The sequence below is a fragment of the Bidens hawaiensis genome, unplaced genomic scaffold, assembly GCF_021521415.1.
Source record: "Bidens hawaiensis isolate Kalapana, Puna unplaced genomic scaffold, B.hawaiensis_p1.1 tig00005959_1, whole genome shotgun sequence".
Classification (NCBI taxonomy): Eukaryota; Viridiplantae; Streptophyta; class Magnoliopsida; order Asterales; family Asteraceae; genus Bidens; species Bidens hawaiensis.
Window position 1 is genome coordinate 477,610 of NW_027491394.1, and position 21,733 is coordinate 499,342.

General features: G+C 36.7%; 3 protein-coding genes across 3 annotated transcripts; 1 reads left to right on the forward strand and 2 right to left on the reverse strand.

Moving 5' to 3' along the window:
• Positions 1-798: 798 nt before the first annotated feature.
• Positions 799-11,315, reverse strand: LOC143631179 (kinesin-like protein KIN-4A). Its single transcript, XM_077100020.1, has 19 exons — positions 11,196-11,315; positions 10,942-11,088; positions 10,713-10,862; positions 9,949-10,199; positions 9,703-9,881; positions 8,379-8,540; positions 8,207-8,298; positions 8,016-8,123; positions 3,815-4,261; positions 3,623-3,733; positions 2,975-3,055; positions 2,836-2,907; positions 2,665-2,767; positions 2,551-2,582; positions 2,287-2,456; positions 1,644-1,865; positions 1,385-1,577; positions 1,135-1,275; positions 799-1,052 (listed from the first exon to the last, which is right to left on the reverse strand). The coding sequence occupies exons 1-19, from the start codon at positions 11,313-11,315 to the stop codon at positions 807-809; spliced, it is 3,027 nt and encodes a 1,008-aa protein (XP_076956135.1). The 3' UTR covers positions 799-806.
• Positions 11,316-14,908: 3,593 nt separating this feature from the next.
• LOC143631180 (uncharacterized) lies at positions 14,909-15,797 on the reverse strand. The gene is made up of 2 exons (XM_077100021.1): positions 15,645-15,797; positions 14,909-15,547 (listed from the first exon to the last, which is right to left on the reverse strand). Exons 1-2 carry the CDS (start codon positions 15,792-15,794, stop codon positions 14,909-14,911), a joined length of 789 nt encoding a protein of 262 aa, XP_076956136.1. The 5' UTR covers positions 15,795-15,797.
• Positions 15,798-19,823: 4,026 nt separating this feature from the next.
• LOC143631181 (uncharacterized) lies at positions 19,824-20,577 on the forward strand. Its single transcript, XM_077100022.1, has 2 exons — positions 19,824-19,987; positions 20,043-20,577. The coding sequence occupies exons 1-2, from the start codon at positions 19,824-19,826 to the stop codon at positions 20,575-20,577; spliced, it is 699 nt and encodes a 232-aa protein (XP_076956137.1).
• The last annotated feature ends 1,156 nt before the right edge of the window (positions 20,578-21,733 follow it).

Sequence of the window (21,733 nt, forward strand, 5' to 3'; positions counted from 1 at the left end):
GGCGGTATGCTTGTAAACAAACCGAATGAAAAACGAACACGACATGTTCGTGTTCGTTTAACTTTAAACGACAAACGATTGAACACAAACAATTAGACATACACGGTTTTCTTGTTCGTTTTAATGTTTGTTTATGTTCATTCGTTAGTATTATAAACAAACGACCATAAACATAAATGACACCAACGATCAAACATAATAGACGAGCAGATATAATTGAGTAAACACCAATGAACATGAATCTGTTAGGGCTAAAAGAGTAAAAAGAATAAAATTAAAACCTAGACTAACTTGTAATAGGTGATATTTTTTTCTCATAAAACTAAACTGTAATAGGTCTAAAAGATTTAAATGAATATATAAACGAACGAACTTAATGACATGTAAACCAACAAACATAAATGAACATAAACGAACAAACACGAAAGAAAGTAAATGAATGAACATAAACGAAATTAATGGAATGGATGTTCATGAACATAAACGAACTACCCTCCGAATGATTCACTGAACATTCGGTTCATTTACTAGCGTATGTGGCAGTCAGAAGATAGTTTCATGTTCTGAGACAAATGAAATACATACATTGTTCGATTCCTGTTTCGTGGAGATTGAACTAAATAATACAAAATTCTGCTAACCTTCACCAAATGAAGATAACTACTATTTACAAATAATGTTCTACTGAAAACTTTCAGTTTTCCTTTTGATCCTAACTCTGATACAATGTGTCCCTCTTTGAATTTATAATATGAATGTTTAAACTTTAACCTCAATGATCATTGCACATCTTCACCATAAAACCTCTAACAAGATTGAGATGATCCAGTGGTTGGACCAAGCCTGAGAGACAAATCTTGATCCTTCAATTTATCATCACTGTTTCTTACCCGATCGTTAGTTTTAATGAGGTGTGATAGCTTCCATGGTTTCTGCCACTTCCACTTGAACTGTATCAGCCATTCATCGTGACTTCGCCTCCACCTCGAGATCTTCCCCATCTGTTCGCCAAGGGGCAAGTTTTTCATCAGCACATGTGCGATTGGTATCATCTGTACCAATCGACATACCGTTGAGAAAATGAATGCAAAGTAATCGAAAGGTTCACAAAACCTTGACAAACAAAAGGCTCACCTTTTGTGTTTGTTTAACAACTACTTGAAGTGGCCTATTGCATATTCCGGGCTTATAGTCAAGTTCCTTTGATTCTGGGAATGGTAATGGAAATTCGATACCAATATCTGCAAAAATATCTATCGCAGTTGTAGCCTTTCCCTGTTACGACCCCAATAGTTAAAGATAATGAGGAAGTCGGTTTGTTTAGCTCCGAAGGTAACAAAGAAGAAATGAATCACGGTTTCATAATTCCTACCTTTAAAGGAGCCGAGTCGATTGTAAGAGATTTTGATTTCTTTGAAGGTGTCTTATCCCTTGTGGTCCACACACTCCGTTCTTCAAGTTCTTTCAACTTTGTTACTGAACTTACTTTTGCACTTTGAATAGAGGTTGTTTGTGTTGCAGTTGAACCAGAATATCTATTATCCTTTGTTTCATATTCCTTTTCCAACAACCGGCGTCTAGTAACCCGAAAGTACAAACAAATTAGAATTTGAGAAATTGGAATACTGTACTTTTAATTTTACCTTGCTTCAACAGCGGTACTGAATAAGTGTTGAAGCAAATCCTTTGCGTCTCCCAGGGAGTGTAACGCCTTCCATCTTCCAGCCGAAGCAGGATCGTGTCCCCGCCCTGCCTCTTGAATCTGTGAAGACAGCTTAGAAAGGGCGGTTGAAGAAGATTTCACCTTGCTTTCAAGTGATATGATCCTAACTGCTCGCGTGTTTGGTGACAATGAAGGCCCTCCTCTTACACCAAAAACCATATTTGACAATTAACACCATTACTCAGCACCTGATATATCTTGGCTGGAATAATCGGATTCAAACCAAAACCAACGGTTTGATTTATGCTTTTTTGTTTCGGTTTTGGATGTGATTAAAACCGAAAAAACCGAACTGAACCGAATTTATAGATTTTCGTTTTTAATTTTGAATCATTTTTAAGACTTTAATAGTGTAACCAAATATTTTAGCCCAAATGTATATTAATCGATTATAATCAACTGACAGATTAAGTCCCAAGGTTTTAGGCTCAAACTCCCAAAATTTTCAGGCCCAAATAAAGACGAATGGTTTTCAAAAGCTGAATTTTTATTTTTCGGTTCGGTTTGAACCCAAAACCGACCTGTGCACACCCCAAATTTTTGGTAGCAAATATTATATATACCTCTGAGGGCTGGGTTGCCTATGAGAAGGTCTATCCTGTTGTTTCAGAATGCTCAAGTCCTCCTTAAGTTTTGCATGTCTCAGAGTTTGCTTTTCATGGTCGGTGCGGAGTTTATACACATGCATCACTTTGTCAAGTTCATTATCAAGCCATCTCTTCAATGTTTTGATCTACATATGGAATATTAATTACGTATTAACTACTAACACGCTCTCTAAGAGAGACAATAATATTTGCAGGAACATAAGGTTTACAGTTAGCTACCTGTCCGGATCGGTTTTGTCCTCTAGGTTGAGCTAAAAGAGAAAGTGGAGAGAGTGAAAGTTAACCCAAGCAGGAAAAGAACGTGTACAAAATTCCATTGAGATTTTTATTTACCGATAGTTTCACGGCGTGTGGGAAGTTTGTTTTTGTTTGGTTTAAGCAACTCTTTTAGCTTTTTGGTAGCTCTTTCAGCTTCTTCTGTTTTCCTTTGAAGAACCTAAGGGTTTATGACCAGTCTTAAATGAAATTAAAGGGTAAAAATACATTTGAAAGCAATATATTTACCTGTGCTTGGCGTTGATATAGAGCATGCATTTTTTGCAATTCGACTTCAGTTTTCCTGCTATCCTTCTTTAACTGCTTAAAAACAACTAGTTACATTGAAAATTCTTTGTAAGCATATATGAACTCAAAAGTCACTCACCTGCACCATTTGCTTCTCTTGATTAGTCTTCCATTGCCGGTATTGCTCTTCATCGTATTTAACCTTCTGTTGTAACTGTACCTGTAATACAATACAAAATATACAGATAAAATTCAAATAAATACACAGGGAACTTCATGAAATTGTAAGCTGCATTTAGGCTTGTAAAAGAACATGAACGGGGGATGTCCGTGCTCATTCATTTAAAACTGAAGAAACGACAAACACGGACAGTTAAACGACTGAGGTTTTCTTGTTTGTGTTCGTTTGCTAAGAAAATAAAGGTGCTTATGTTCGTTTATGTTCATTCGTTAGTAGTATAAACGGACGATTCATGAACGTAAATGAACGAATAAAATGAAGATCAGTTTGTTGGACCTAAAAACTTAATAGAACTAAGACTAAATTGTAATGGGCCTAGCAATTTAAATGAATACATAAATGAAAAAAACTTAAATAAATGTAGTGAACGGACGTTCACGAATATAAATGAATGAACAAGATAGGTGTTTATGGTCGTTCATTTAACTAAATGAACAAAAAGTATCGTTCATGTCGATTCGCTTATTAAATAAGTGAACTTCCCACCGAACGGTTCACTAAAAGTTCGGTTCGTTTACAAGCCTAGCTACATGCGGTTAGAAATACCTTTTGGGACTTGATACTGTGTAACTCATCTTGCAACCTTTTCTTTGCATCATGACATTTTTGCTTGATAAGTTCAATCTCCTGTTCGTGTTTCGCTTCCAAATTTGAAATCTGTATAATAAAGGTTTGATAAAAAAAAAGGTTAGCAGATAGTTAAAAAGAGGTCTAAGGCAGCATGATAATGTGGATCACAACACCTGCCTGAGTAGCTAGTTCATGGGTCTGAGCATTCATGGTTTGCACATTTGTGGTTGCCTCACCGAGTCGTGCAATTTCATCTCGCAACTCGTCTCTTTCCATCTGCAATAACCTTTTGTCTTCCTCAAGTGCAATGATTTTCTCTCTAGATTGCTGATTAAGTGCTTCCATATCAGCAGATCTAATGATGGCCTTCGGAGAGGTCGCGCATTGTGAGCCTTTTGTATCTTCATGAGGTTCTTGATATTCATGTATCTTTTGAACATGAGTTTGTTGATATTCATGCATCTTTTGAACATGAGTTTCTTGATATTCGCGCATCTTTTGAACAAGTTGTGAATTGGTAGCCTCCACAGAAGCACATTTTCTGCTGTATTCATGAATCTTTTGTTCAAGTTCGGAGTTGGTAGTTTCTAGCAAGTTAGCTTTTCTCTTGAGATCCTACAAGCAAGTTTGCACATTATCATAATCCTTTCTAGTTTCTAATAGGAAATTGTTAGGGATTCAGGTATCGCAAAACACACACAAACACAAATAATCTGCAAGAGAAAATAATAAAATAAGATGAACACGCGAGATTTACGTGGTTCGGTCCGCTGACCTACGTCCACGGGCTGCAACCAGGATACTTTTATATATTATTGCCTCTGCCTCACTCGTGATGAGGAATTATAAGTACACAATGAATATATAGAGATCATGCTAGGGTTCACAACTTACTACCCAAGAAAGCTAATAATGGGCTTTAATTAAATAAACGGGTCAGGCCTGCCACTAGTCTTCAATTAATTAATCTGCCACAAAAGATGTCTTCTAACCCTGGCCTAATTAAGCCTCCATAAACCCAACAATCTCCCACTTGGAGGCTTGATAATCTTCAAACTGCCTTCCGCTATGATAACTTGTACCTCTTGTAATCTTCCTCGTCTTCCTGGTTGCATCTGCCTTCTCATCAGTTAACCTGAAAGCCCGTTGAAGCTCCCCCGAGCTCTAACACATCAGTCATGGCTACAACTGCCGCTGACTCGTTCTCTATCCCTACCGGCTCCCACTTACACGAACTGCCAAATCCTGGAATACCTTGAGAACAAACAACACTCTCCATATTAAGCAGGTAATCTTCTGGAGAGACTTTAACTGCTGAAAAACCGGTTCTCTTAACCCACTATCTGGTAACTCTGGCTAAAGCTTTGACTGGTCGACTGCCAGTGCTCCCACTGCCACGAAAACCCCTAACTGGTTTCTCTGAACCTTTTCTAGCACGTTCAACCTAAATCTGACATGTGGCTCTGGGTTTATATCCTGCAAAACAAACCTTCTTCTGCCCACTAGACTCTGTGAACCGGACTTTGGTCTTCTTCTGAACTGGTTCGGTCACTCCCTCAGACGATAAACTGACCATATACAACGAACCCCTCTTTTTTCCTCGAGCTATGACAAGATTTCCATTAACAACTTTCCACTGCCCATTCCCAAATTTAACCTCATGTCCCTGTTCATCCAACTGCCCAACAGAAATCAACGTTTTCTTTAAGCTTGGAATCACTCTGACATCCTTCAAGGTCCATGAACCGGCTGAAGTAACTAAATTCATGTCACCCATGCCCGTAACATCAAGAACATCATTGTTCGCCAGTCTAACCTTACCAAAATCACCTTCCTTCAAATTCTGCAATGCTTCACTGCTATGGATAGCATGAAATGAAGCACCAGAATCCATGACCCAATCAACATTACCTCAACACTAAGAACTAAAGCCTTATCTTCTGAGTATTCTTCTGCTGTGTTGACTTCTTTCTTTTCATTCTTTTCATTCGAACACTGATTCCTAAAGTGTCCCGTCTCGTTACAGTTCCAACATACCACATCCTTCCGAGTCCTAGACTGACTCCTTTTCCTGTTCCCGCTCCCACTACCTCTGTTATTTTTCCTCCCTCTGCCAACATGCATTAAATCACCCGATGATTCACCTGAATTTCTTCTTCTGACGTCTTCGCCTAAAATAAGATCCCGAATCCCATCAAAAGTGAACTCACTGGTAGAACTAGTAATCGCTGTAACAGTCCCTGACCAACTATTTGGCAATGATGATAACAGTAGTAGAGCCTGAACCTCATCCTCGAATTTGATACTGACTGACCCAAGTCTTGACAAAATCGAGTTAAAGTTGATGTGCACTGTAAGTGAACTTCCTTCTTTCATCTTTGTGTTCACCAACTCACAAATCAGGAAAACCTTATTAGCTACCGAAGGCTTCTCGTACATATTAGACAATGCATTCATTATCCCACGCACTGTGGTTTCCTTCAAGATGTTGAACGCAACATCCTTCGATAACGACAATCTAATAACTGCCTTAGCTTTCTTATCCAAAGTTTCCCACTCATCCGGTTGTATCTTCTCCGGTCTTTCACCCAATACCATGTCCAAATCTTTATGAACCAGCAAATCTTCCATTTGCATTTTCCACCAACCAAAGTCTTTACCATCAAACTTCTTAATCTGAAGTTTACCACTCTCAGCCATTAACTCAAACTAAGAATTTTCGACTTTGAATCTAGGTAACACAATCAGAAAAAAATAATCTCGGACAAACAAAATAACCCCCGCAAATCACCACAAAACAACTCGGCTAAACTGCCCGACAACGGCCAAAAAACCCGATGACCAAAGCCCGTTGCAAACTCACGAACCAACCCCAAACCTAATTAATAATCAGAAACTGAAACGAACCGAAACGCAAACCTGTTCCTTGGTTTCTTTCTGACTAAAAAGCAACTTGGACTTGCTAGAATCTAGCAACAACTGTTGGTAATTTTTCTTGGCTCCAAATTGATGATTGCGAGAATCAAATAATTGTGAAACAATCACAAAGTGCTCAACTATAATAATAATTAAGCTTTTGTGGCTTGCTGTGTTGACTTCACGCACAAGAAAAAGAAACTAATTGCAATATATACCTTTTTGCCTTTTCTAGAGATCAACACCAAAAAAAAACCGACGTGCTAGACTACGGATCCGATCGAACAACTTAGGTTGATTTAGTGGCCGGCTGCCAAAAATAAAAACGTAGCCCAGGTTCGATCCAAACAATTTCTCTAGCGCTGTGTTTCCCCGTGTGTAACCGTAACCTCGGCTCTTGATACCACTTGTTAGGGATTCGGGTATTGCAACACACACACAAACACAAATAATCTGCAAGAGAAAATAATAAAAAAAGATTAACACGCGAGATTTACGTGATTCGGTCCGCTGACCTACGTCCACGGGCTACAACCAGGATACTTTTATATATTATTGCCTCTGCCTCACCTGTGATGAGGAATTACAAATACACAATGAATATATAGAGATCATGCTAGGGTTCACAACTTACTACCCAAGAAAGCTAATAATGGGCTTTAATTAAATAAACGGGCCAGGCCTGCCACTAGTCTTCAATTAATTAATCTGTCACAAAAGATGTCTTCTAACCCGGGCCCAATTAAGCCTCCATAAACCCAACAGAAATTACATGTATCTAGGCTTGTTCAAAAAGCTTGCATCTCAATCAAAAAAGCTTGTTTTGAAACGAGCAGACCCAAGCCGGCTCGGTTTGAGCCCCAGCCAAGGTTGACTTGGCTCGTGGCTGCTCTTTGCTCGTTTAAATTAAACCCTTTTAAAATAATAATACAAAAATAACAATAATGATGATAATATAATAATATAAGAATATTGAAAAAAAAACAAAAATAATGCATATAATGTTTTGAATCTGCCTCGCGATCTTAAAAAATTAAAACATAAAACAAAAATAACACATAATGTAATAAATTCTCTAGTTTATAAATTTTGTATTATGTGTATGTTAAAAAAAAAAGACTTTTTGTATTATGTGGTGATCCGGCTCAACAAGCCACGTGCCAGATCAAGCTTTTTATGAGCCGAGCTCGAGCTAGACATTTCAGCTCGTTAAAATAAACAAGATGAACCGGGCCGCGCTGACTTGTTTAAGTCGAGCTCAAGCCCGAGCCCAACCTGGCTCGGGTAGGCTCATTTACAGCCCTACATGTACGCCACAAATACTTCTTTGACAACTTTACCCTCACACCACAAGATGAGATAAGAAAGTGTTGCAGAATGCAAAGGACAATATTGTCAAAAGAAGTGTTTGTGGTGTGCCGATGGTAACAAAAAACGCATACATATATTATACCTGCACTTTAACAAATTCTGCTTCTTTCCTGTGTGAAAGTTCTGCATGCAACAATCTTAACTGCTGCCTTAACTTGTGTGTGTCAGCAGGAAATACTTCTTTTTGAACCTACAAAAGGTCAATTAAGCATCTGAGCAAAACCATAGTTCAAAGAAAATATTAGTGAAGAAAAAACAATCAGTTAAACTGACCGAAGCTTTATTCTGAATGTTGCGAGCACGATTAGCATACTTGAGAGTATTAAGAGTTTCCTCAGCATTATAATCAGCAGGGCTAACACACGCTAAAAGTAAACCGCACTCAGTAATATAAGAAGTATTAACAATTTGAGAACATAATATGATTAGGAAGATAGATAGATACCTATCATAACCGTTTTGCAATTCCCACCAAGTGAAGCTTGTAATAACCGAGTAAGTTTACTGTCCCTATAAGGTATATGCAGTCCCTCTTTCCGTTTCTTGTCATCTCCTAGTGCACTGATCACATTCCCAAGTGCAAGAAGCCCCTTATTGATTTGAATACCTATTTACAAGAAACTGGAATAATATATCTGAATACTGTGATTACAATAGAGGTAGGCCTGTGAACTAACCGGATGCTCAATGAATAGTTTGTGAACCGCTTGGCGGGAAGTTCACTTATGTTTGAACGTCCATTTATGTTCGTTCATTTATGTTGATTAGTTTACGTTTGTTTATGTTTGTTAAATATATCCATTTTAAATTTTTGTACATTACAACTTAGTAGTACAATTTATTAACTTTTTAGTACCCACAAGCTATTCACATTACTTTTAACTGGATTTAGTTGAGCTATGTTCGTCCATCGATGCTTTGTTATGTCCGTTCGTTTATGTTTGTGAACCGTTCGTTTGTACCGTTAACGAATGAACATAAATGAACACGAACATGTTCATTTTCTTAACAAACGAACATGATCAAGAAAATACCAATAAGTGACACCTAGTATTTGCATCCATGTAAGTTAGTTGTAGGGCTGCAAACGAACCGAATGAACACGAACAAGGCCTTGTTCATGTTCGTTTGTTAAGGAAATAATGTGTTCACGAACGGTTCACGAACACTTACCAAACAAGATTTTATGTTCGTGTTTGTTCATTAAGGAAATGAATGTGTTCACGAACACAAATGAAATCGGCAGGGCCTAGAGATTGATATCGATGTATTCATCAATGTGAATAATGAGAAAGGAAATGGGAGCAATGCGGAAACAATGAGAGAATATGGTTTCCTATTTTATGTTAGGGTTAATAACTTAAAGAATATAAAATGTTTAGATAAAATAAATAAATGTACAAAAAACTTTCATGAACAACATATACAAATGAACAAGAACGAACGTTCACGAACACAGTACTGAATGTTCATGAACACAATTGAACGAACAGGGCTGTTCATGTTCGTTTGTTTAACTAATCAAACGAAATTTCTTGTTCATGTTCGTTTATTTATTAAACGAACGAACATAAGCGAACTTCCCGCTGAACGGCTCACGAACTGTTCATTGAACGCTTGGTTTGTTTAAAGCCCTAGTTAGTTGTTCGTGTTTGACCGTTTGTTTAGTTAAAGTTAAACAAATGAACACAAACATGCTCCGTTCATGTTTGTTCGTTTACAAGCCTTCTTTCAAATGAAGGGACCATTAGTATATAGAATCTACTAACCTTCTTTCAAACGAACCCCTTCAGAGCCTGCTCGCTTAGCTCTCTCGGATCCGGCAAGGTCTACCAAGTGCAATTTTGCACAACGATACTCCTCGGACATAATAAGTTGATTAGAACTGGTTTCGTCTTTGTTTTTATCCTTCTGCTCTAGAATTATGGTGAAGATTGCGTGGGACCGGCTGTTACAAACTTGAAGTTCATCCCATTTGTTGTAGAGTAACTAACAAACGGATGGAAATATATTACCTTGATTGATTGTTCATATCCGTTGATGCTACTGACCGATTCAAACATCCCTGCTCAAGGCAAGCTGCCATCTCTCTCTGTGTACTAACACTAACTTCTGTTGACCTGCTAAGGCTTAGACCTCCTTCTGATGTTTTGCGGACTGGTAATGGTTGTTTTCCTGGAACCACGTTCTCAGGATTTCCATCACGGGTTTCTAGTCTTTCAATAATGCCCGAATCCAGCAAGTCCCTCACTTCTTCTTTTAGAATCTTAACATTCAAACCCTTTACTTAGAACCAATTGTAAACACATATACAGGGAGAGGTTCGTTACAAAGCACTAAATTATTATTGCAAGAACAAAAGGAACAAACTTAAATCATGTAATTTTTTCAATAGTTCATATTAGAAAAAAAATGTATTTCTAACATACAAATGTCTGTGTTTACTTCACAAACCATAACCTACACCTAAATTTACACTATTTTTGCTCACAATGGCCTTAACACCTTGGTACCATTGGCTACAAGCCTTTTGGTACACATGTCTATGTTATGTACATGAAAAACCAGTAAACTAATTTGTTACAGTGTCTTTCTCATATATTATTTTATAATATTAGAAGGATTAATAAAAATGCGTTTAAGCCAATTTTAAAAAAACAGAAATTTTAAGCATTTTAAGAGTGAAAATATAAATAATTTATTTGTTCTTGTTCTCATAAAATTGTGTTCTGCCTACAACTCTCCCCATTTGGGCATTCAAATGAACATAGGAAGTGACCTCAATGAAGGAAACATGCAATTGGAATTCAGACTGATGTTGCAGAGCCTGAATCTTGTTAAATATTGTGTTCATAACTTGAAACATAAGTCCTGTGTGGGAAGTTTCTTTTGGTGAGGTACCCATGGTGTATGTCTTGCCTGAACCTGTCTGCAAACAAAACAATTGTTTATGAACAAATCAAAAACAAGTCTCCCATCTTACCAGAGAGTTTACACGGACGAAATACCTGACCATACGCGATAACCGTACTGTTGTATCCTTGAAACAGAGCGTCTAACAAAGGAATCACACAATCTTGAAACATATTTTTCGATGGAGACCCTCCTCCTCCATACACATGATCGAATATAAAGGAATGCGCACCCATTAGCACCTGCACTTGACAAATAATTGATTATAGAAATATATAGCAGCACGAATCCAAAGTATAATAAAAACCAACAAAATCGTGTATTTTTACGAGTATATATGTGCACGTGCCTGAGAGGTGCCTGGAACAACGTCCAGACATTCTTGGCCGCTGTTTTGGCGCTCATGGCGGAGGAGAGGACGAATATGCACGGCCACCTTCACATTGCAATTCTCGGGTGAGTTTTCCATTAAGATGTTCTTGTATGGAGAAAAAGAAGATTTTGATGATGATTTTGGCGGGTAGACGAGTCATTCAGGATCCAAGGTCTTCTAGCATCTCTAAAGTTGTTGGTGAATTTATTCAGTTTAGCCATGCATGCATGATGGACATTTTTGTGTTATTCGTAGATCAAAATTGGCACAATGGTTCTTCTCAAAATGGAACCTAGAGCCATGATCGATTCCAATTGTTATATGCTTGATCATCCATAATCCTCACAGTCATAGATTGAAAGACAAACCGATGATTTATTTCATCAGAGAAAGAGAGGGAATTAGGATCTAAATGGAGAAAAATCAATTAGTTAATTAATTAATGCAGATTTAAACCAATGTTTTGGTGATGTGATTAATGAAGGTGTCATGGGCTTGGGCCAAGGTTTGGGCTCTAATGTGCATTTGGGGGGGGGGGGTCTTAAAAGGATCTGGCTATACATTCTTGGATTTGGCCCAAACACTTCTATGGGGACTGGCCCAACTTGGTCCAATCCATTTGCTGACAACACAGTTCGATCCGTCACATTTCACCTCACGCTCCTCATGGACCTTTGCTGTGTTTACATAAAATGAAGCTAATATACTATACCAATTTTATTATAAACAATTTTATATACTACTTTAAAACTAATAGAGAGTATGGACGTATGGTCAGCGACGGATCCAGAAATTTTTTTTACTGGGGTCGGAAGTTTAGAGGGGTGATTGTCTATCGCCATATATAATAGTTTTTTTTTAATTTCGAGTCGGGTCGGGTCGGGTCACATAATAAAAAGATGAAACTAAATGAAATTACAAAATACCTGTAATATGATAAAAATGTTTTATATTTATCGAAACACCTTTATATATTGGTGAAATGAGTAATATGATTAAAATATTTTATATTTATAGAAGCACCTGTATATATTATTGAAATGTACTATGTTTATAGAAATAGTTAAAATAAAACATAATTTGTAACCTACTCAATAAGACACAACATACAAACCAAATGAAAGTAAAATCTAGTCATGTTCTAAAATAAACAAACTAGCAAAGAAAATAAATTACAGCTACTAATTTAGTTTTGTGGTAAAGATATATGACCCTAAACCAAAATAATTGTTGATTTTTATTTAGATTAGTTGTTAAAAAAATAAAAGAAAATAAACATAATAGAGCATCTAAATTAGTTTATTTTTATTAAAGCTACTTTACCTTTGAATATTTTATTGCATTGTTTCTAAATTGAATTGGTAAATGTGTAGTGCGTAGGTTCGTGTTCCTATATATAATAAAAACAAATAGTAGAGAGATACATACAACTCCATCTTCTTTTTTTTCATATGCATAAAACCAGTTCAAAGTTTCATACTTCCTCTGCTTATTCTCGTCGGATTTTTTTCCTAATAATCTTGTTTTTTTTTCTTTTTTCATTATGACACAGGGGTCGGTGTGGAAATTTTACAGGGGTCGGTCGTGATTTTATCTTACACATAACACTAATTTTTTTTTCACAGAGGGCGGCCGACCCCCTACGACAAAGCGTAGGTCCGCGCCTGAGCATGGTAAGTAAGAAATTGATCAGATGCATGTCAGACTCGGTGCCACCACACACATGACATCTAATATTTTGCAGTTTATGATGTCGTTCCTTACACTTGTACACAAAAGGTCATTGTCGACAACCATATGTGATTTGTCGCTTCCTAGCCCTCAACACCTTACTATTTATCTGTCGCTAGTACTTCAACATCACGAGAGTTTTAACATATTCCTGTTTAGGTAATCTATCAAAATTTTTCCTTGTCTCGTCTTTCATTTTTACAATTGTCAAATAATAAGTCCTTAAACTTATATAATGTGTAAGTATTGCCAGACTTCTAGGTCTAATAGAATTCCTTTTTAGTATTTTGATTCTCATTCGATTGTGCCTTTACATATTATACAATGTGATATTTGGAGACCAGTTCCCATTGTTTCTAGATAGGGTTATTGCTATTTTACATGGATGTACCCCTTATCTCATGATAATTGATTCCTTTAGCTACTTCAAACCCGTATATAGTAGAAAACGCCTTCTCATGCACCGTTGAAGGTCTATAGTGGGATTATGCACCTGCGCTTACTCATGGCTGGATAGACAAATACCTTTCTGATTCTAGCATCATGTATCGTATAACATGTCCCAACACACACCAACAAATAGGGTTGCTAAGCGGAAAATCTGCCATCTTTATGAGATTGCTTGCACACTACTCTTCAATTCTCGCCTTCTTTGATGATTTTGGTATGATAGCTATGCTATATCCGCCTCTCTCATCAACCGATTATCTACACTTGTTCTCCATCATTCATCACCTTGTGAGATTCTCTTCGGTACCAGTCCCAATTATTCTCCTCTTCTTACTTTAGTTGTTTGTGTTATCCATTTGCTGGTGACCCTCGTGCGGACAGACTTTCATCCAGATATTTCCATATTCATTTCTTGGTTATGACTTACCCATCTCATCGTGGTTATCTTTGCTACCACCCTCACATTTTACGTACCCACTATCATTTCCACATCTCATGTTTCTCTTTCTCTAACTCATTCACTTTTACTTAAACTAGGTGTTTTGATGGCGTGCTTGCGCGGTTGTTGTGCATTTCGCTACCTTGTGTATTATGTTGCATTTAATCATCCATTTTTGGTACTTGGTTATAAAAGACATTCCCACTTACATATAGTTTAGTTTCTATGTTTCCAAATGCAACCATAATTGTTGATAGGTACAAAACCAAAGTGTATTTTCAAAATCTTAAAGGAGTAAAGTTACATAGGATAATAGTTCACTGTAGCAATTACTTCTTTAATTATATGTAGTTTATAATATTTGTATATTACATTTTTTGTTGTTGTAAATTTATAACTTGAAAAACATGCAAAGACTAGAATATAAACCAAGGCTAAATCAACATGGTCCGTTTATTCATCAGATTAAAATTTTTTGATATTCTCACTTTTTTTCTTTTTAAAAAGGACTTCCTTGTGCCCTTAGGTATGAAATTTTAATGAGATGTGATGCACCGCTGCTAGTATGTTCAGAATGATATTATCACCCTGTTAATGTTTTATTTGAATATTTGCTAAGTATTTTTTTATTTTGTTTTTTTTATCGTGTTCAACACAATGCAAATTAATATGTTTTTTTTTCTTTTGCTTGTCTTTTTCTCTTAATTAGCTCATCATGCTCGTTTATGTAAAAAATATATTTTTTTAAAAACATAACTTTAAGGATGGACATCGGTATATACACACCTTGACAAACTAAAAACGTAACCATAAAATAACAAGACCGAAGCAACTTATTTAAGAACAATAACAACAGTATTATAGTAACAATAAGAATAAGAACAACAATAAACAATACCAAACCCACTGATTGCGTAGTTTCAATAACCAACACCTTTGGTCATGATTTAGTCACAAGATAGACGGAGGCTAACCAACTCACGAACACCTTGAATGGAATTATTTCTCGACAACTAAAATGACAAGCAAATCTTCAGCATCAATACACATGGTTAAATAAAACACCTATTTAAACGTACGAACCTCCAACTTTGCCGATCCTTAGATAAACCGGAAACGTAACGCTCTTTTCGTCCCCTTTCCAAGCATTTGCGAGTTCCTTGATAGCAGCTTCGGTCAACAGCTCGACACCCTGATCTTTTGCTGTTTGGTAAGTCGACCATGACCTTATGTATGCAAAGACGTCATCCAAAGTCATCAACTTGCAGGTTTGGAACTCAAAGGGACCGGTGGTGTCACATTGATCCACCGGATCAAACGGAAATTTTAAAGTGGTGTAGTTGCCATCCACCAATGCACGTTGCAAACTACCCGAATAAGGCTGTGACCCCGCGTAAAACTTTTGGAGCACGGGGTCGAATTGATCGTCAACTTTTGGAATAGGGTAACACCAAACAGCAATTACGCCACTAGGTTTTTTGAGTATCCATTTGACTTGATTGTAGAAGGCATCAAGGTGAAACCATTGGAGCGCTTGAGCTACTGTCACTAAGTCAACACTTGATTCTGGCCCCACCTTCTCTTCCAATTCAGACATAGACATGTTGGGAGAAGTACATTTGTAACGAACGTTTGGGAGCTTCATGGCAAACTCTAGCTGTTTATTGCTTGTGTCTGTGCCAATTACACTTTTGTATATGTTTGCAAGCTATAAACTTGTCAATAATTAATTAGCTATATATATATATATATAGCCTATATACATATATATATATAATTAATAATAATAACTAGTGACGACTTACAGAGGTGGCAGCCTGACCGCTGCCGGTGCCAACGTCCCAAACGACGTCATGGGTGGGCGTTTTGGAGGCGATGAAATCAAACAGTTTCTGTGGATAACGTGGTCGCGCCTCCGAGTATTGCTTCGCTTGCTTCAAAAACCGATCTGCCATCCTTCTATCCCTGTCAAAAACCACCCACATTTGAAATCTATACAAACAGCAACAATGCAAAACAAAATGACGACTCCAAAATATCTAATTTGGGAAAGAAAATTAAAAAAAGCTTGAAAACCATAAATTGCAAATGGCTAAATACCTCAACTACCGTACACAAGATGAGAGAGATCTTGTAATTTGTAAATCACAATATGAGAACTATATATATGCAGTAATATTATAAGAGCTTTATACACCAGTCCTTCTAAAAACACATATCCTCACAGAAGTCCTTCTGGTTTTTTATTGAATTCAGCAGGTGCCTATATCTATATCTATACTATGTATAAAGAATACCAAAAGAGATGACATAGGCGTGACACACTCTGGTTGCTCCCCAGCCTCCTCTATGGCACCACCAGATTCCTATTCCTTCTTTGCTGAATGGTGAAACAGTATGTGTTTGACCCGTTTAAGTCAAAAAAAATTCATTGGTCATAGGTCTAACCAAAACATGGATAACCTTTAAACGGCATGAAACCCTAATACCATCTGCATCTCCATCTCCATCTATAGGACTCCACTTCCTCTTCGAAATAATCTTGTTCCAAACCCCCATCCGCCATCACCTTCATGCTCCGACGAGCACATCGACGATAAGAAAAGCCAATAGCTGCTGCAATACCTCCAGGAGCTGCAACGATGGTTGCGACTATGCTCTTTTGAGCAAATTGATCATTCAGATTCAATGGCATATGATGAAAAGATTCTTCACGACAAGAAGATGCTAGGGTTCTATAATCGGTAAATCCATATTACATTTTGATTCTCTCTAATCGTGTTTATCTTATTGATTCTATTTGCTTCTTTTGTCTATAATCACGCCTTAATTTTGTTATTATATTGATGGTTGCTTGATTATGAATACGTACTGCCTTCTTTTAATTTATGCAATAAATCTAAGATCCATAGCCAAATGCACTTAATATTATCATCTATACTCATTGATTTATGCAATAGATTTAACCTTCTCACTGTCTGATCAATATAAAGCCCTAGCAGGTAACCATAAAAAACCGAAAACTGAGTACAATTCATTAACTGAACAAATTTTTTTTATCTTTAAATTCAGAAAAAGTATTAAAAAGGGGAAATAGAGCAATGATTTCGGCAATCAAGTCCACATTGCTTCGCGGTTTTGTGCGAGCTCAGGTTCGTATATATTTTATTACTTCCTAAATTTTCTAATTAGATGTTCTAGCAAAATCGAGAAGACGAACAAGCTATATTATTATTGGAACTCCAACTCTTCGATCAAGAGGGTAATTAATTCCTCCTTTAACCTATTAAAAATACTTTTGTTTACTGTTAGTTCTTTTAAGTTCATGGTGGCTAATATAGATGCTTAGGTACCATATACAACAATCATACTGTAGGACATGGGTCACGATTTTATTAAACAATATTAATAAAATAAATAAATAATCTCATTATACAAATTTGGGAAATTGTAGTACATATACCGTATACAAATTTAAACGAGAATAACAACAAATATAACATATATACATGTCTTGATTCATACCGAAGTCCTTAACTTGTGCTCGAACTCCGAATTCTTTAAACCGCACCGCAATAGCGCTCACGTCGTCTAGCTCATGTTCACCGAGACCCGAGCATCACCTCCGAGTCATGTCTTCTTGTACACCCCTTCGGTTGGTGAACCCGTCTTGATCACCCGAAAACATCTACGCTTTTTTAACTACAAAACTGAAGAAACTGTGGTTCTCGGTTGTGACTGAGGATTTCTGTTAGACAAAGGTCCCTTAAAACAGATTTCGGGCTACCTCCGCGAGCCCGCCTGTTTCCCAGGGTACAACAGCCGAAGCAGTATGTACTGCCGGGATTACCCTAGCACCCGAACCATATTTGTAACGCGAGTTCGGGATCGAATGAGAGTTGAAATTGAGAGAACGTATCATTGGCAGGAAGCCGTTTGGTGCTATGTGCGTGGTAAACGAGTGAAGGCTTTGTGTGCATTCGGATTGTGACTCATGTGGTTTGTCGATGTGTCGTTGTTGTGGTTGTTCACTCTGAAATGCTCCCACGCACCTTCTATTTATAGAAAGGAAGTGTGATGTGTCAATGGACACGTGTCAGTCACAGAAGTGAGGTGAGCTCAGGCGCTGACACATGGCGTGCTGACTCACCTCAATTATCAACACATGGCAGCTGGTGGCACTCGACTCTCCAGAATGCGACACGTAGGCTGCTGACTCATCACTGGACAATGACAAGTGTCACACTACCCAACCCTACTACACAAAAATACTAAGGCGCCTCAGAAGCGTTCTACCAATGCGGGACAAACCCATTTCTCTTTTTAACAGTGTTCAAGTTCTCAACTACATACTTTAGAGTATCGATATTGCATTCATCTTTACTCTTTGGACACGTTACTAATTTATTTATTAGTAACAAATACTAATAAATATTAATTATTATCCAAAATTTCCAACACATACTTGGATTGCATAAAAGACAACAGCTATTTGATGGATTTGTTATAGATTTAGTGTGGATTGCCAACCGTTGTGTGTTGATATTCAACATTATTTTGAAAGTTCGCTTATTTAATAAACAAACGAACACCAACTTTATGCTCATTTAATTAATTGGACGGACATGAACACATATCTTAGTTCATTTACATTCGTGAGGGTTCGTTTATGTTCATTCATTTATGCTTGGTTTTATTATATATTTTGTTTAAACCTTAGGTGTAAATGTATTTCTTATTACTTGAGTTGTGTTTGTGCAGTTCCGGGCTGTTAGCTTTAAGGAAATGTTTGAATTCCTTTTGTTTTGTTAGAAAATGTCGTATAAAAAGTTATTGACGCTTTAAATATTAAATAATAAAAGAATTGGCACGTGCTTTGCATATAGAGAGAAAAAATCAATTAATGTGTTATTTTTTTATGCCATTGCTCTCATTTCCTACTTGATTGCCCTTCTAAACTAATCTCAATCATCGAAGTCCAAAGTCAATGAACAAGATTATTTCTGATTCATCATACAAAAACAATACTTTTTATTATGACCTAACCTTACACACACACACACACACAAATATATCACATATTTATGACAAAATGGTAATTTGGTCTCCCTGCTAATTGTTTCAAAGCGTTGATTCCCTCATTACTCCTAAATTATTCTCCGCATTAATTCTCTTAGAAGATTACATATTTTAAGAAAAAAATAATTTGGCTTTACATAAAACACATATTCTAAGAAAAATTTAATGAAATATCTTCATGATCAAGTTTTTTACATTCACGGTTTCGTAAGTCATTTTTATTTTCTTTTCGTGTCATCGTTTTTACATAATTACATGATATCAGAGCGTGGTTATTAGACCTGCTCTTCGTTTCAACCGGGTTTTTCATCATTTCTCAGGATTTTCTCTCTTTATCAGCTGTTTCTTCTTGTTTCTTGATCATTTGATCATCATCTTTACTTCTTTCCTGTGTTTCAACTGATATATTTCATCTTGTTTCTTTCTCAAAATCATCCTTTTCATCTCTTTTTTCCATTCATTTTAGATTTTTTATCCATCAAAACTCCAATTCTCTTAAAATGTCATTTTTCTTGTTTCTGAATCTTTCCTCAAAGTTTCAGACATTTTCTCATTCAATTTCTCACACTTTTCTGTCTTTTTCTCTTTGATTATACTTACACGCCGCATAAGTCTGTGAGTTACACGACGCATAAGCTTCATTACATTCTTATACGCCGCATATCTTACGCGGCACATAAGTCTCTTTCACTTATACGCCGTATATTTTACGCGGCACATAAGTCCTTCAGTAACGCTTAAAGTTTGTTTTTCTGTGTTTTCCTAATGGAAGCCCTGAACATTTATTTTGTTCAAAACATGACCATTGATTCCTCCAATCTCTTTGCCTTTATCCGTTTGATCACCCTGGCATGATTTTTTTAAAATTCCTTGACGAAAACGGTTTTGGAGCCTGTCAATGAGTAATGACAATTGCTCTTTCAACTAAGAACCAACTAGGCTTCATCAATAAAACCGTCACCATGCCAGCTAATCAACCACATCTTGCTTATTGGAAACGATGCAATGATATGGTGATGATATCATGGATCCCCAACACTCTCGATCATGATATTCGTGATAGCGTTTTGTATGTTGAGACATCTCAAATCCTTTGGAATAAGCTTAACTCTCGATATGGTTAGGCAAACGGTGCTAAAATTTATCAATTACAAAAGAACTCAAGGTAGTAACGACATTGCTACTTATTTTGCTAAGATAAAGTCGAACTGGGACGAGTTGAATGCTATCAATACCATTCCTTCTTGCACTTGTGAGGCTGCTCATGCCTTTGCTAAAAGAGAAGAGGATCAAAGGCTATTTCAGTTCCTTGTTGGATTGAATCGTAGTTATGATATGGTTAGAAGCAATATTCTGATTATGCAACCCCTTCTTTCCATTGATCGTGCTTATGGGATTCTCATACAATATGAGAAACAAAAAGAAATCCACACCACCATCACCACTTATTTCACTGCATCCTCTGCATCTATGCATGCAAACAATGGAGGACCTGTCAGTGCAGGAACGGGGGAGAATAGGAGGACTTTGGTGTGCACCCATTGGAAAAGGAATGTGTATTCAGTGAACAAGTTCTATAAATTGATTGGTTTCCCAAAAGGCTACAAGTTCGCAAAGGAAAGAAGTATGCTAATCTTGCTGAGGAACAAGGAAAAGTGATCAAAATCAATCTGATCAGCAAGAAATCATTCAGCAACAATATCATGACTTGATGGTTATATTGCAACATAACAAAATTCAATATGTCCCTTCAAATACTTTTGCTGCAAGCAATGCTACAACCATCAATCATGATTCTTTCCGAGGTATAATGTCTTGCAATTCTTCTATGTTTTTTTTTTCCAAATGGATCATTGTCACTGGTGCTAATGATCATATGTGTCATGATCAAAATTTGTTTTCAGGTGTTTCTTTTCTCAAAAATCCAATTTTCATCACTCTTCCTAATGGCACAAGTGTTACTGTTCATCAGTATGAAATTGTTCCTTTAATTGATAAAATTTCTTTGTCAAAAGTTCTTTTAGTACCACACTTTAGAAATAATCTTATTTCTATATCAAGATTATGTTCTGATACTGATGGTATTGTTCTTTTATATAAAAACACTTGTGTTTTATAGACCCTTTTTCTAAAGAGCCCTCCTGTTCTTTGTGAAATGCTGAATGGTTTCTATCTTCTTGAGGCTACTAAGCATATTGTTTATCCTTCTTTTGTTTTAAATAAAGTTTGTACTCCGTTGAAAATAGTGAAATTTGGCACAATCGTCTAGGTTATTTGCCAATTTATAAACTAAAACAATTACCTTTCATTTCTAATGCTTCTTTAAAGTCTATCGAGCATTGCGTTATTTGTCCTAAGGCACACAAATTGCCGTTTCCAACTAGCACCACATCAACTAGTAAAAATTTGAGCTAATTCATATTGATGTTCGGGGGCCTTATCATACAGCTACCTAAAACATTTTTCTATTTCCCTTGGGGGTTCTCCGATTTCTTGGAAATCTATGAAGCAACCTGTCGTTTCTTTAAGCTCTGCTGAAGCTGAATACCGATCTCTTCGATGCATCACTAGCGAACTTGCATGGTTGACAAAACTTCTCTTGGAGTTTAATATTCCTGATATTACTCCTGTCACCCTTAAATGTGACAGTCATGCTGCAATTTGTATTGCAAAGAATCCTGTTTTTCATGACCGAACTAAGCATATTGAAATCGATTGTTATTTTGTTCGCAAGAAGTTACAAAAAGGCCTCGTGACTTTGGTGCATACGAAGACGAATGATCAGCTTGCTGATATTTTTACAAAGAACTTACTA

What these genes read in the sequence shown, in the direction of transcription:
- LOC143631179 (XM_077100020.1), bottom strand. Translation starts at nt 11,315, where the DNA reads ATGGAAAACTCACCCGAGAATTGCAATGTGAAGGTGGCCGTGCATATT. An exon ending in GATATGAACAATCAATCAAG is followed by an intron (nt 9,882 to 9,948) that starts GTAATATATTTC and finishes AGTTTGTAACAG; the next exon opens with CCGGTCCCACGCAATCTTCA. An exon ending in CAGAATTTGTTAAAGTGCAG is followed by an intron (nt 4,262 to 8,015) that starts GTATAATATATG and finishes ACTTGCTTGTAG; the next exon opens with GATCTCAAGAGAAAAGCTAA.
- LOC143631181 (XM_077100022.1), top strand. Translation starts at nt 19,824, where the DNA reads ATGACAATTGCTCTTTCAACTAAGAACCAACTAGGCTTCATCAATAAA. An exon ending in GATATTCGTGATAGCGTTTT is followed by an intron (nt 19,988 to 20,042) that starts GTATGTTGAGAC and finishes CGATATGGTTAG; the next exon opens with GCAAACGGTGCTAAAATTTA.
- LOC143631180 (XM_077100021.1), bottom strand. Translation starts at nt 15,794, where the DNA reads ATGGCAGATCGGTTTTTGAAGCAAGCGAAGCAATACTCGGAGGCGCGA. An exon ending in GCGGTCAGGCTGCCACCTCT is followed by an intron (nt 15,548 to 15,644) that starts GTAAGTCGTCAC and finishes ACAAGTTTATAG; the next exon opens with CTTGCAAACATATACAAAAG.